The sequence below is a fragment of the Cariama cristata genome, unplaced genomic scaffold, assembly GCF_000690535.1.
Source record: "Cariama cristata isolate BGI_N322 unplaced genomic scaffold, ASM69053v1 scaffold42774, whole genome shotgun sequence".
In the NCBI taxonomy this organism is placed as follows: Eukaryota; Metazoa; Chordata; class Aves; order Cariamiformes; family Cariamidae; genus Cariama; species Cariama cristata.
This window is the reverse complement of record NW_009612038.1, coordinates 22,074-34,833: the sequence shown is the minus strand read 5'-3', so window position 1 is coordinate 34,833 and position 12,760 is coordinate 22,074. Positions and strand designations below refer to the sequence as shown.

At 54.8% G+C, this 12,760-nt stretch overlaps 1 protein-coding gene across 1 annotated transcript in view; it reads right to left on the bottom strand.

The window, feature by feature from the left end:
- Positions 1-268: 268 nt before the first annotated feature.
- Positions 269-12,760, bottom strand: part of CDK18 (cyclin-dependent kinase 18) — a 13,790-nt gene continuing 1,298 nt past the window's right edge. Inside the window, exons 2-15 of the mRNA XM_009698451.1 lie at positions 6,969-7,102; positions 6,479-6,604; positions 4,316-4,372; positions 3,969-4,083; positions 3,702-3,796; positions 3,528-3,590; positions 3,003-3,126; positions 2,805-2,925; positions 2,367-2,464; positions 1,910-2,015; positions 1,650-1,692; positions 1,045-1,135; positions 624-701; positions 269-303 (exon numbers count right to left, since the gene is read on the bottom strand). Coding sequence (XP_009696753.1) covers positions 269-303; positions 624-701; positions 1,045-1,135; positions 1,650-1,692; positions 1,910-2,015; positions 2,367-2,464; positions 2,805-2,925; positions 3,003-3,126; positions 3,528-3,590; positions 3,702-3,796; positions 3,969-4,083; positions 4,316-4,372; positions 6,479-6,604; positions 6,969-7,102 — 1,286 coding nt within the window. The remainder of the gene's footprint in view (positions 304-623; positions 702-1,044; positions 1,136-1,649; positions 1,693-1,909; positions 2,016-2,366; positions 2,465-2,804; positions 2,926-3,002; positions 3,127-3,527; positions 3,591-3,701; positions 3,797-3,968; positions 4,084-4,315; positions 4,373-6,478; positions 6,605-6,968; positions 7,103-12,760) is intronic.

Below are 12,760 nucleotides of genomic sequence, written 5' to 3'. Positions count from 1 at the left end.
CTCATAGAGCAACTGCACAGAGGGCAGCAGCTCACGTTTGATGGGGGCAACAGGAAAACAAGAGGGGAAAAAGGCCACAGGTCCACCAACGGCAGCTGCTAGGGGCTGTGGTTGTGGGGACAGGCAGGGGAGAGCCTGCGGCCAAGGGTGCTTCAGCATCATCCTGCTCGAGTCAGTAATTCTGCAGTGGGTCAGGTGGGAGCGTGTTGCTGTCTCCTTTCTCAGTGCTTTGATCTCCATGGTGACAAGGGGAACACGAGATCCACGTTTAAAATATACTCTGCCTCCTGTTCTTCCCTCGGGCTGAGGAAGAGAGAGAGAGATCGGTCAGAGAGGTCAGACGGCAAGTGGCACTTTACAGAGACGCCAAGCCCTCTGGTGCTCTGGGCTAGGAGGTTAACAAGCCCATGGCAGCCACGGAGGAGGGAGCTGTGCCTAGATGTGACTTTAGTACCAGGGCAGGTGACAAGCAAGGATGCACATGGGGTAACTTGTGGACTAAAGCAGGGAGCAGGAACAAGGTTTGGCGTTTTCCTACGCGAGACCCACTGGGAGCAATCCCAGCGCCAGCACGGTCCATGGTACCATCTGGGAGAAGTCAGCATGATTTTCCCCGGTCCTACCTGACTGCTGAAAGGCTGAGCCTCGGTAGCCAGGGTCCTTTTGAAGCTGGATCTCTTTCAGGGAGAAGATGGAAACATCTAGGCAGAGGGGGCAGAGAGAGAGGGGTCAGTCCAGCTGGCTGAGCTGGAAGTGGTCTGCAAACCTGGAGCCAGGAGGGATGGCAGTGCCGAAATGCAGCACTGCACCTCAACAGAGCTTCTCTCTAACACTCACTCCTACTCTACACTGTCCTGTCCACAACTGCTTCTTGCTCTTGCAACCCCCAAGCTCCCACCCCACCCTGCTGCAGAAGCACCCACTTCCTCTGAGTCAGCAAAGACAAGAGGCATCCCAAAGAGACCTGGCTGCAAACCATCACCCTCGGGCTGCACAAAAGCGCTTTGCTCCACACCCCCAGGCGAGAGGACAGCACGCACTTACTGTCAGGCAGGAGATGCACCCGTTCTCCCAGGCTCTTGAAGTAAGCATGCCGCAGGGCTGCCTCCGCCGAAATCCGGCCTTTGGCTTCGTACTGCACAAAGCCCCAGAGAAAGGCAATTACACTCAGTCTGCACGTGTGAGACAGCACGCAGTGGGCACAGAGGCCCCATACAGGGTGTGTGCACATTTGTGCATCTACGCACATGTGAGCGCCCAAGCAATTTCATACGCTGCATGGGTGACTGTGTTCAACCATTGTGCACACCATGGGGGTGTGCAGGCAATTACCAGTGCCATTTGCCCGTGCACGAGGCACAGCACACATGGTACAACCACAGGAGCGCACCAGCCACGTCATACCTTACGATCATGAGGTTTGTGTCCTCTCACCTGTGTGTGAGAGGACACAGAGTAAAGGATGGTTCACCGTCCTTAATAGGAGGTGGTTTGGGATAGCATCTACAAGGTCAGAGCTGTAGGGCTGTGGCTTATTCTGCAGTCACAGCTCCTCTCCTGCCTGGCTCCAAAATGAGCGTGAGGGCAGCCAGAGCACCTTCACTTCAGCAAATCCCTTTGCCATCCACCTGGACTGCTCTACCACTCACCAGAAGGAGGTTCATCAGCAAGTCAATGCCTTCCGAGTCCAGCCTGAGAGAAGGAAGAAATAAAAACCGGAGCATTACTGCACCCAGGAGACATTGCAATAGTCAATACAAGGGACAAGTGGCAGCTGGGATCTTCAGCGCACAGCTGCATTCAGAAGCTGCCAACACCACAAAGAGAAAATTAAACTGGTCTCCCCAGGCTCCCCTTTACGACCAGCGCAAGCCCACCATGCCTTATGTGTCTCTGCTCAAGGAGGTACCTTGGGGCGTGATTTATTAACGGCTGGGCTCGGTACTGTGTGAAATTGTAAGCCTTAAACTCCTCGTTGGATGTTATTCCAGGCCAGGTGTCTTCTGTTGGGGTTCCTGGGAGGGGGAGAGAGGGAAACCTTGTCATGCTCGTTTGGTGCAGAGAAAAGAGCCTCACGCATGCAGGTGCCAGCATCCTGTCCAGGGGAGAGGGCACGAATTTCCCCAGCAGGCTGGTACTCGCCTGCACATCCCAGGGGGCAGCCGGCGAGGAGCTCCTCGCCCTCACATCCCTGCTGACTGCAAGGCTGGAGGGGGGCTGCGGGCAGCCTCTGCCCACGCCTGCCCACGCCACGGCAAGGCTTTGCCAGCCGGCTCCCTCCAGGCTCCCGAGGCGGCGCCGTGGCATCGCTCCTGCGGTCAGCCACTGCCCTCGCGTGGGGTTTCGGGAGACAGCAGAAGACTCACCCAGCAGCCTGAAGATCAAATGCAGCTCTTCTTTCACCGTGGAGCCGGGGAACATGGGCCGTCCGGTGACCATCTCGTAGTGGATGCACCCAACACCCCTAGAGCAGCAGCAGAGGCTCGGGGATTAGTGAGGGAGAAGCCCTGTGGATGCCCCACCAGCCCTTGGCCAGGGCTGAGGTTCCTGGAGAGGGAAACGAGCTCCAGGAGCTCTGTCCCTTCTCTGCTCCAGGTAACCATTCACCCCTGATGTGGACAGTGTGCCCCAAAGACCCTGAGTCCCGGGGGACACGGAAAACAGCATGGCCTCTGGGAGAGCCCACCACCCTCTGGCATAACCAACACTGCGGGCACGTACGGTGCTGCACTGGCAGACAGATGGAAATGCCCGACCCACCATCTCAGAGAGCCCAGGAAGCTCAGTTCGGAGCCGTGGCTCACCACATGTCGATGGGTGTGGAATATTCAGTAGATCCCAGCAGGACGTCAGGGGGCCGGTACCACAGCGTGACCACCTCATTGGAGTATGTTTTCGTAGGGACTGACTTGGCTCTGGCTAGTCCTGAGGACAAAAGGGATGAGCATCAAGGAGCAGCACCCCCTTGCAATGCTGCCTCTTCCCTAGAGAGACCCACCTACCGAAGTCAGCCAGCTTGAGCTCTCCTCTCTCATTGATGAGCAGGTTCTGGGGTTTGAGGTCTCGATGCAGGATCTTTCTCCCATGACAGTAAGCCAGACCACGCAGCAGCTGGAACATGAAGATCTGTGGGGAGGAGAAGGGGTTTGCATTTTGCACGGGGGACACAGGCACCAAAAGTGAGTCTGCCTCAAGGGCTCTCAAACTCATGGCCAAGAAAGACCCCTCGAAGCCGGCCTGGGGTGGGTCACACTGTAGACAAGCGTTCAGGCCCATCACCAGCAATCCAGAAAAGGGGATGAACAAAGGCTGCATGCACAGTAATTTTATTTAGGGTGGCAGTGTCTGGAGAAATGCTGGTGGAGCATCAGAGCAGGCTGAAAAAGGTCAATAAAGAGCAAGAAGGCTGAACTGAGGAGAGAAGAGATATCCAGTCTCACCCAGCCCTGCAGCTCCCTAGACTCAGGGTGAGCTCCCCACATGCGGAGAGAGGCAGAGGTACAGGGTCCCAGGCAGAACCGTATTACCTTCACATTGTGCACGCTCATCAGGTTCCCACAGTTATCGAGGTACTGCTTGAGGTCGTTGTCCTGCAACAGGAAGCACACACACGTCAGCCTGTCCTTCCCTCAGCCCCCATCACCCACCCGCAGAAAGGCAGGCGTCCCCCCGGCTCCCGCAGAAAGCCCCCCCAGACCCACCAGGTACTCGAAGACGAGGGTGAGGGACCGCTCCGTGTGGATGATGTCATGCAGGGTCACGATGTTGGCATGTTTCAGGTTCTTCAGCAGCGACACTGCAAGCAGAGGACACGGCAGGTTGGGGCAGCAGGACCTGGGTACCGCGCAGCAGCACGCTGGTGGGACTGCAGGTATACCTGTCCACCTGCACCACCCGTCCCAAATCCGCCTGTGACCTGGCATTGCTCATGAGGGGTTGTGGTGGGGAAAAGCCCCTCCTGCCCTCACCTTCCCGTATGGCCGTGCAAGGTGCCCCTTCCTCATGTTCCAGGCGGATTTCCTTCAGGGCAACGAGGTTTTCGGTGAGCTTGCTGCGTCCCTTGAAGACAGTGGCGTAAGTGCCCTGGGGGAGAGAGAAAATACAAGTCATGCAGACCATTTATCAGGGTGGCACAACACCATCATGTTTGCAGGAAGGAACATTTGAAGCTAAGAGCCAAGTCTGAAGTCCACAGAAAGACCCGGTCTAAAAATTGCTAGACACTGAAGAAATTTGGCTACAGTCTGCTCTTTGCACTTCAAGCTGCCCTTCTAACTTAATTTAAATCCTTACAGGGGTTTCACAGTCTACTCACCTCTCCCAGTTTATCCAGTTTAACGTAAGTTTCCAGCTTCCCAAACCCGATATCTGACTGTAAGAGAGAAAGGAAAACATCACTGGAGGAGATCTCATCCAGGGATGGCTTCACCCCAGCAAGGGAAGGTCAAGGACTCTGGGCAGTAACAGCTTTGGGGGCAGATCAATCAAGGCAGGTGTTTGCATGCAGCAGCCCAGCTGACCAAAGTACATAAACTCTATTCCTTTCCTGAAGAAGCCCTGCAGGCAACTAGGCAATCAATCATAAAACCTTCACAACTGACCGGCTGCTTAAGTGAAATGGATGGCACCTGACCTGCAGCCCGCAGGACTGCCCCTTCCCACTGCCACCCCCGCGATTCCCCTCTCCTCTCACCCACCACCCTGACACAACACCAGCAGCGGCCCAGTCGAACAGGAGTTGTGATTTGCAAAAAGCCGATGCCCTTTCTATCGCAGAAGCCTCACGGGATCCTGCTGCTGATGCCCAGCCCTTCTCTTGAGTGCTTTCCTACATCCTGGTCTTTACTGCGACTCCGTTCATTTCTCGGTGTGCTGTTCAAATCAAGCGTGAAAAGGGACATTTTCCTATTCCGAACAGTAACTCTTCAACATGTTGCTGAGACTCGCCGTCGTGTACCCAGTGAAAGACGGGCAACCGCTGCAAGGCCACAGATTTAGGTGTCACTCCTAGCAGACCCCTGACATTGCAGTTTTCTGTGGGGACAGAGACACCTTCTCGGATTATCTGTGTGCCAGGGAGGTGATGGTTCCCAACACAACACGGCCCAAGGCCCAGGGCAAATTATTGCTCCTTAAGCTTAATAAACCGCTGTCATTCTCCCACAAAACAGGTCTGCATCGGTGTAGTCCCAGGCCAGCAGCCAGCTCTGACTCCAGCCCAGGAGCGCTGCCCCTTCTCCTGAGCCAAGGGCTCATGCCATGCCGCTCGCCATCAGCAGATGGAGCTGGATGGACAGCTGTCAATCAGCAGGCAAAGACACGGGCTGTGCAGGGAAAGGGTCCCCCGGGGGAGGCACGGAAGGAGCCCCCTGCACTGTGCCCAGGGCTCTGCCTGCAGAACCAGCAGCCCCAGGTCCGGCGTGCAGCCTCCCGGGCTCACAAGATCTGCCCCATGGAAAGGCTCTTTCCTTGCAACCAGCACTGACCAGACCACCAAGCTCTCACAAGCCGCCACACACAGCAGGAAAGCTGTCTTCTTGCTCATGCAGGCTGGGTTTGTATCCACAAATCCTAGGGGAACATAGAGTTTTTAACTCCACTTTGGCTTCCCCAAGCCCTCTGCGTGCCCTGGGAACAGACGTGTCCTGAGCAGGGAAGTGAGGTGGCTGCCGCAATCTGAGGTGCTCTACACCCCCAGAGCCATACTGCGAGTTTTGCAGGAGCATGGCTTACTCATGGAGGAGACCATGAATATTAATGGCACATTGCTCTGGCTGTGTCTATTTTATTGATTAGACAGAACAGGCAAATAAATGCAAACTCTCCTTTCCGCCTCCCTCCTCCTGAACAGGCATGCCAGATCTGAAGACGCCTGCTGAGACCTCGCTGCGTATCGGTACAGCACGGAGCACTCCCAGGCAGCAGGACACACGCTTGCACATTTGTAAACAGGGCACCGGGTTTTTGCTCCTACACATGCTGACACTCTGCAGTAAAGAAACTGAAATGCCAACACTAATGCAAAGGCTAATTCATTATTTATTGGCATTTGCATTTCAACTAGCAGAGGCTCCAGCACTTGCTAAACCGCACGAGGCTTTCCACCTCCTCCCATTTGGAAGGAACCAGGCCAAGAGGAAAGTCAGGCATGTGCAGAGGTGAGTGAAGGAATATGCAGGCCTGGGGATTTGTACAGCAGTATGCAGATGTGCATGTGTAGGAGTGACACGAGGAAGAGATGTATATGTGCGTGGTGGGGGGAATGTGTGCTGCTGGGAGTGTGCAGAAAGGGATTTGCATGGGCAGGGATGTGTGCGTGTGTATCTCAATGACACACGGGGGGTACAAGGGAGCTTGCACAGCAGGGCGCAACGGCATGGGTGGGTGGCAACCAGCACACGCGTCTGCTGGCTGGGACTTGTATGCATGAAGTGTGATGCTGTGTCCAGCACTGCTTGCTCTGCACGGTGAGACTTACGAGGGAAGCCCGTCGGGACATCCTGCTGAGGGGCTTAGGGAACTCCGGGCTCTCCATCTGCAGCTTCTGCAAGAACTCGGGGGGCAGGCGGATGTCCATGGGCAGGGAGAGACGCTTGCTGACATCCTGCGGAGAGGGCCAGAAAAGCGGGTGATGAATGCATCTGATGAAAGGAGGACCGCACAGAAACATTTAAGGGGAAGTGCTCTCTAACCAGAGCTGGTATTAAAGGCGAAGCAATAGGAGTAGCATCTGTGGGACCTTAGTCAAAGGAAAAGGGAAGATGCGTGTGCGTGCGTGTGCATGGGGATGTGCACTGGTGCCAAGTGCCATGGGATTCATGTTGAGTGCACCCAAGAGGACACCAGGGCTTGTGTCTGAGATTGCCAGGTCCCCATGAATCAAACACCGGCTCTTCCAGCCAGCAGGCAGGTGATCACCAGAACTTGCCACGTCCCTTCTGCCCACTCCAGCCTGCACCAGTACTTGCCTCCATGGAGAAGCGGCGCTGGTTGTTGTTGCGGTAGCGCACGGACATCGGGGACTGACCTTCCACCTCAGAGGGGGAGATGGGGCTGGCGTCTGCTTGGAAGTCCCTGCCCAGGTGTCCCAGCTGCAGATGCCCTTGAGCCAGGTCTGAGAAGAAGGAGAAAGGAGAGCGAGCTGCTGGAGTGGTAGCGGAAATGCCAAGGCCCAAGGCACTTGCTTTGGAGAAAAGAGAGTGAGAGCAGTCACAGAAGTCCAGAGATGCTCTGGGGCCATGGGAAAGTCTTCTTCCTTCTCTGTATCCAGGAGGCAGAGGGAATACCTGCTATTTGCTCCATACTCCTGGTGCATCGCCACCCACACAGCTCTGCTCAGAAGCACCCCCAAAGCACCGTCACGCAGCCCCCTGCAATGAAGGTCTCGTTTGACAGATGGGGAGGGGGATGCAGGGGAAGGAACTGCTTCACACCCAAGGCCAGCCATATCTCCCATGTCCCAGTCCAGTGCTCAACTCGCCAGGCAGCACTGCCAAGCAGCTCACCTTTCTGCAGCAGCACCACGGGGTTTTGCACGGGTGAGTATTCACCTTAACTTCCCAGCCTTATCTTCAGTAACGTCACACTAGGCAAAACACGATTTGCACTTTAGGAACACCTAGGTGCCTGACCGTGGCTCTGGATCCCTGTGTGCTAGGTCTGTACAAAAGCAATAGAAAGACAGCTCTGCCTCCGGGGAGCTTACAAGCGCATGTACCTAATCTGCCTCAGGAAACACCAAAACTAACAGATATCAGGGTATTTTCCTCCAAGGATCTCACTATTTCTCTAAAGGTGTTTGGGATTAAAGGCTGCAGAGTCACTTACTGCAAAACAAAACACTCTAGGCTTTCCTGCCCCAACCTGCTGCACTGAGCCAGACTCACAGTCCCAAGAAGCACAAAAGCTCTCTTGAAAACCAAAGTGGCTCAGAAAAATAACTCTTCTCTTGGGAGTCCAGGTGTGAAGCCTCACTGAACCCAAGAAACCCTAAAAGGCGCAAGAAAACAGAACAAAATAAGCCATTGAGCTCCCTCTGGTCTCCAGTTTGAGGCTAGCACTTAAACCTCCTCACTCTGTAATTAACAGCTGGTTGGCAGGAATACTCTGGCACGCACAGACCCGGACAGGGGCACAGCAAAACACCCGTGAGTTCAGTGCAGGTCACCTGGACCCCAGCGAAGGGGATTCCCCCGACTCACAGCGATGCTGTTTCCAAGGGGCTGTTCAGAAGGAGGCAGCGCTAACTGGGTGTGCTGGGAGGGAGGAGAACCACCTCCTCAAGGGAGGGATGCATCTCCCTCTGAAAAGGTGTCGGGCCAAGCAGTGACGACCGTTTTGTCCCCTTCCTGGTGGCCACACAGCTCTTGCCCTTCTCGTCTAAACGTTGCAGCTATGCTCCAAGTTAGCAAGGCCTCCAGGGTCCAAGGGCCCTGCCATAAAGCACTGGTGTCCTCCATGCATCCAGGCACCCTGCAGCTATTTCCCCAGAGCAAGGAGCAACACTGCAGGAGGAAAACTCCCCAGGGAAGACCTGTGATGTCCCAGGCTGAGCGGCTGAGCCCGGCCCCTTGCCAAGCCCTTTCCCTGAGCTGCACAGAGACAATCCCCTGCTATGCCTAACGCAGATTTCAGCGCACCGATCCCAACGGGCTCAGGCAGCCAGCGATGATCTCATTGCTGAAGACTGGCGAGGGAGGGCTGGCTTTCACGGGGTGGTGAGCAGGGCTGGGACCTGGCTGCAGTTTGCTCATCTGACGGATGAGAGGTGGCAGGCAAGTGACCTGGGAAAAGATGCGGTTTCGTGCCATGGTCACTGGAAGACCAGGGGACCTGCAAGCTAAGGGATGCAGGGTGTCCTCGATGGACAGCCCGCGACTAAGGGATGGGTTCAGCCCGTGCCACTGGGCTCAGGAGCATCTGAAATGGTGCCAGGAGCTTTAGGGCAGATAGGCAAGAACAAGGGACAGAGTCACCCCTTCTCCCAGCACCGCTGCGGGACTCTGGTCCCTGTCCCTTTCTGGCCATCTGTTTGTGCAGGGACAGTTAGGGAACTTCCCCTGAATTAACCACCGGTATGACATTGATGTGGATCAATTAAACTGGATCAAATCTTTTTAATTTCCTCACTTCCTAAGCAAATTACCAGAAAAAAACCCAAAGACCATTTAAAATCTGACTGAATGGAGTTCAACTAATTCACTTTAAATGATAGTTTGGGTGAATTTGTGATGGTTCCCACAGGTAAACAAGCCCAAAGTCTTGGTAAAAGATGCAGCCAGCCCTGAAAGGTGCAAACCAGCACCACTATCTCTCTAAATCAGCAACCCACCAGGCAGATCAGTGTCGATCTCTCCTTATCTATAAGAGCATCAGCTGTAAACCCAGAGGTAAACCAACAACCTGGACATTCTAATGCATGCAAAGGGGAATGGGATACACAAAAGATGTGAACTACCACAGGATGAGAAAAGCACATAAAAATACACAGAAGGCTTGCAGAGTTGAGGGCAAAGGTGTTTTCGCTGCCCTGGGGCCAGAGAGGGCAGGTGGGATGTGCCAGCCCAGTCCATCCTGCGTTGTCATGAGGTGTCCACAGCACCGGGAGATACCCAGTCCCACAGAGATGCTCTCGCAGGGCTGGGGTTGCCCCCAGGCTTGGAGGATCTTGCTGGGTGCTTGCGGGAGGAGACGTGAAGCTGTGGGCATGCAAACGTGAGGGCCTGTTTGATTCTGCTCAGCATTTCATGTGGATTATAGTGAGCCCTGACACTTTGCAAAAAATGGGGCTGCATGTGATATCAAAGCAAATTAAAGTGAGACCGCAGACACAGCGGCTGCCTTTGACGAACCTCCCGCCTTTTTTTATAAATATATTTAAACACCACCTCTGCCAAAACAAGCTTTGATCTCCCAAGGAAAGGGGCCAGAACCCTTCACTGCTTGCCTGACTTACAACTTTTAATTACTTTGCTAAGTGTGAACTCTCCTCTCAAAGCTCTGTTACGCTCACGAGGCAGGGCTGCACTCCGATCTTGGATTATTCATCCTCCTTCCTCCCCCTCCTCATCACTTCTTTGTGGCCTTGCACTCCAAAAGCCAGATCTGGCTCTGGTTTATGCCATTGCAAACTGGGAGTTATGCAGCCTGAATACTGAGACCTTATTTGGCCTTGGAGGACAGATCAGGTAGTAACTGTTTTGAGGCAAAGCCTTGGCATAGATATGAGCTGTTGCTGAATGTCACCAGCTCTTATCAAAGCAGATAGGAGACACCAAGACCTGATACCTCTGAAAATCTGGAGTATGGAGAGGAATGTGTGACCAGGGAAGCCCAGGAAGAAAGGAAGGAACCTCCTTGCCTTCAGCTTTAATGTGAGGCTGGCGTAACCACGGAGAAGGTTCCCTGTCTCTGAGGATGCGGAGATGGTGCTGGCCTTTGTCAAGGATATCAGATATTGCACAGAGCCAAGCCTGGGCTCTCCTTAACCCAGGGACTCTCTTCCACCTCTGCCTCTGCAGCTGAGCAGCTGCCACGGCCAAGTGAAGGCTGTGCTGCCCAGGGGAGGGATGCACGGGAGGGTGGCGGGGCATCGGACACCCCGAGGCAGGCTGCAAGTAAATTAGGCTCTGACCACAGGCACCTCCTTTCCCTCTCTGCATTGTCAGGCTCCGCCAAGGTGACATTGCCTGTGACGGGATGTGTCTAGGCTGGAAAGCTGTTTGCTTTTCCATTTGCCAGCTCTGCTTCTCTCAGGCCTTGTTTTATCAGCCTCTGTGGGTGAGGTCATGAGAATTACGGGATGGGGAGGACAAAGCTGGGGATTTCCCACCACAACACCAACAGACGAGGCAGGATTGTACCCATGAGAAGGCCTTGCCTTGTCCCGTTGCCTTAGTCACAGCAGCTCTGCACATGCTCTTGGAGCATCTCATGAGAAGGTCTTCTGGCCTCTGCATCACCCTCCTCCCCAAGGACAGGTAGAGGCATTCACAGCCACCAAAGTGTAAGATGTGCAGACTGCCACGACCTGTGAATGCTGATAACCTGTGATTACTGATGCTGGAGGGAAAATAAAAACTGCACGCAATCCCCTGAGGAGCTATATGAGGTGATGAAAGAAAAAAATGATGTGCTGATCTCCGCTGTGATTAGCACTCTTTTCTGGAGAGAGTGATCACACTGCCTGAACTGTCATGGGTCATCTGCTCACCAGGAGAGGAAAGATCACTGCAGGCAAGCCTGCCTGCCATGCAGACAGCAGAGACAGCCCCAGGGGCATGTTCAGAGATCCTGAGCAAGGAAGGTGAAGCCCGAAGCAAACCTGTTTCATGGGGAAAAGAAGCAGCACAAGAGTGACTGCCATGGCTCTAGGCTCAGCTCTGCTACCAGCTTTCTGCACAACTGTAGCAAACTCAGTTTGCCTCTCTGCACTTCGATTTCTCCATCTGTAAAACAGAGGAGACCAACACCTCAGAAAGAACTAAAGTCAGAGCCCCCTTCAGACCAGGCAGCTGCCACAAGGTCCAAACCTCACCACCAAACCCTGTAAGAGAGCAACTTCCACATAAACCCCTTTCTCATCCCCTCCAGCACCACCAAAAAGATCCTGTCTCCCTACGTATCTGAAGCATCACGCTCCCATGCCCAAATGCCGCCTCACCCCAGTGTGCTGGGGCTCAAGCCCCCCACCAGCTCTGCCCCCCGGCACTGATGCCTCCAGCTTCCTTCCCCCTGCTGAGCCCCCACCAAGTCTTCTTGGCACAGGGCTGTGGGCAAAGAGCTCCCGGCCAGGAGGCGTTTATTAAACGGCCGAAAAGATGCCTCAGACAAATGTGGCTGTCAGGGCTCTTCATAAACAACAGCCGCAGCCTGCAGGAGATGGAGATTAAGGGCACGGTGGAGGTGACTTCTCAGGGATGTTTACAATACCCAAGGGAAACTTAATCAAGAGATCTCAGGCAGAAGGGAGCGGGCTCAGGGTGGTGGGTACGGCGGGGGCAGCGTGTTTTGCCTGTGATGTGTGGAAGAGGGCTTGGGTGCAAACTGGGAACCATGCACCACGGAGTAGGGGGCACCAGGGAGGGAAAGCTGTGGCAGAGGGCCAAGATGTGCTGCATCCACGCAGGGAGGGAGGTATTGACCCATGGGGACTGGCACCAGGGCAACCCCTAGCAGCACAGGAGGAGCCGTACCCCACGGGGCGATGCTGGCAGACCCCAAGCCCCTGATGCATTCCTTGGTCTAGGCAGGAGGATCTCCTAATCATACCATGTCACGGTCCAGTACTGGTCCAGCCTCTATCCACAGTGTGGGGAACACCCTCGGTCCTGGCCCAAGGCTCAGTCTGCTCTGACTTTGCTCTTATTCTTTCCTGGCTATCTCAGGAGCAAGACCAAAAGCAGGGTAGGAGGGGGGCTCAGGCAGATGCTGCTTGCACTGGTTTGTCATTCAAGCGCAAAGGAAGAACCGTGACCGATGCTTCATTAAAGCAGAAGAGCAGGGACGTCGCCTCTCCGACAAAGCCTCGGTTTGCATGGCAGAGATAACGAGCCCAGGCTCAGACATCCCACAGCAGAGGTCCCCCAAGGAAGGCAACAGCAGGAGCAGCTGTCAGCGCCCAGGACTTTCTTAGCCTTGCACCATTTTATCCCCACAGCTTCTGCACATCTAATTAAGGGCTCAAGTCTAATTATAGCCCTCGCTGCTTGCTAGGGTGTGAAGGGGGGGGGGGGGGAGGGGCACGGAAGGGGGCCGCGGG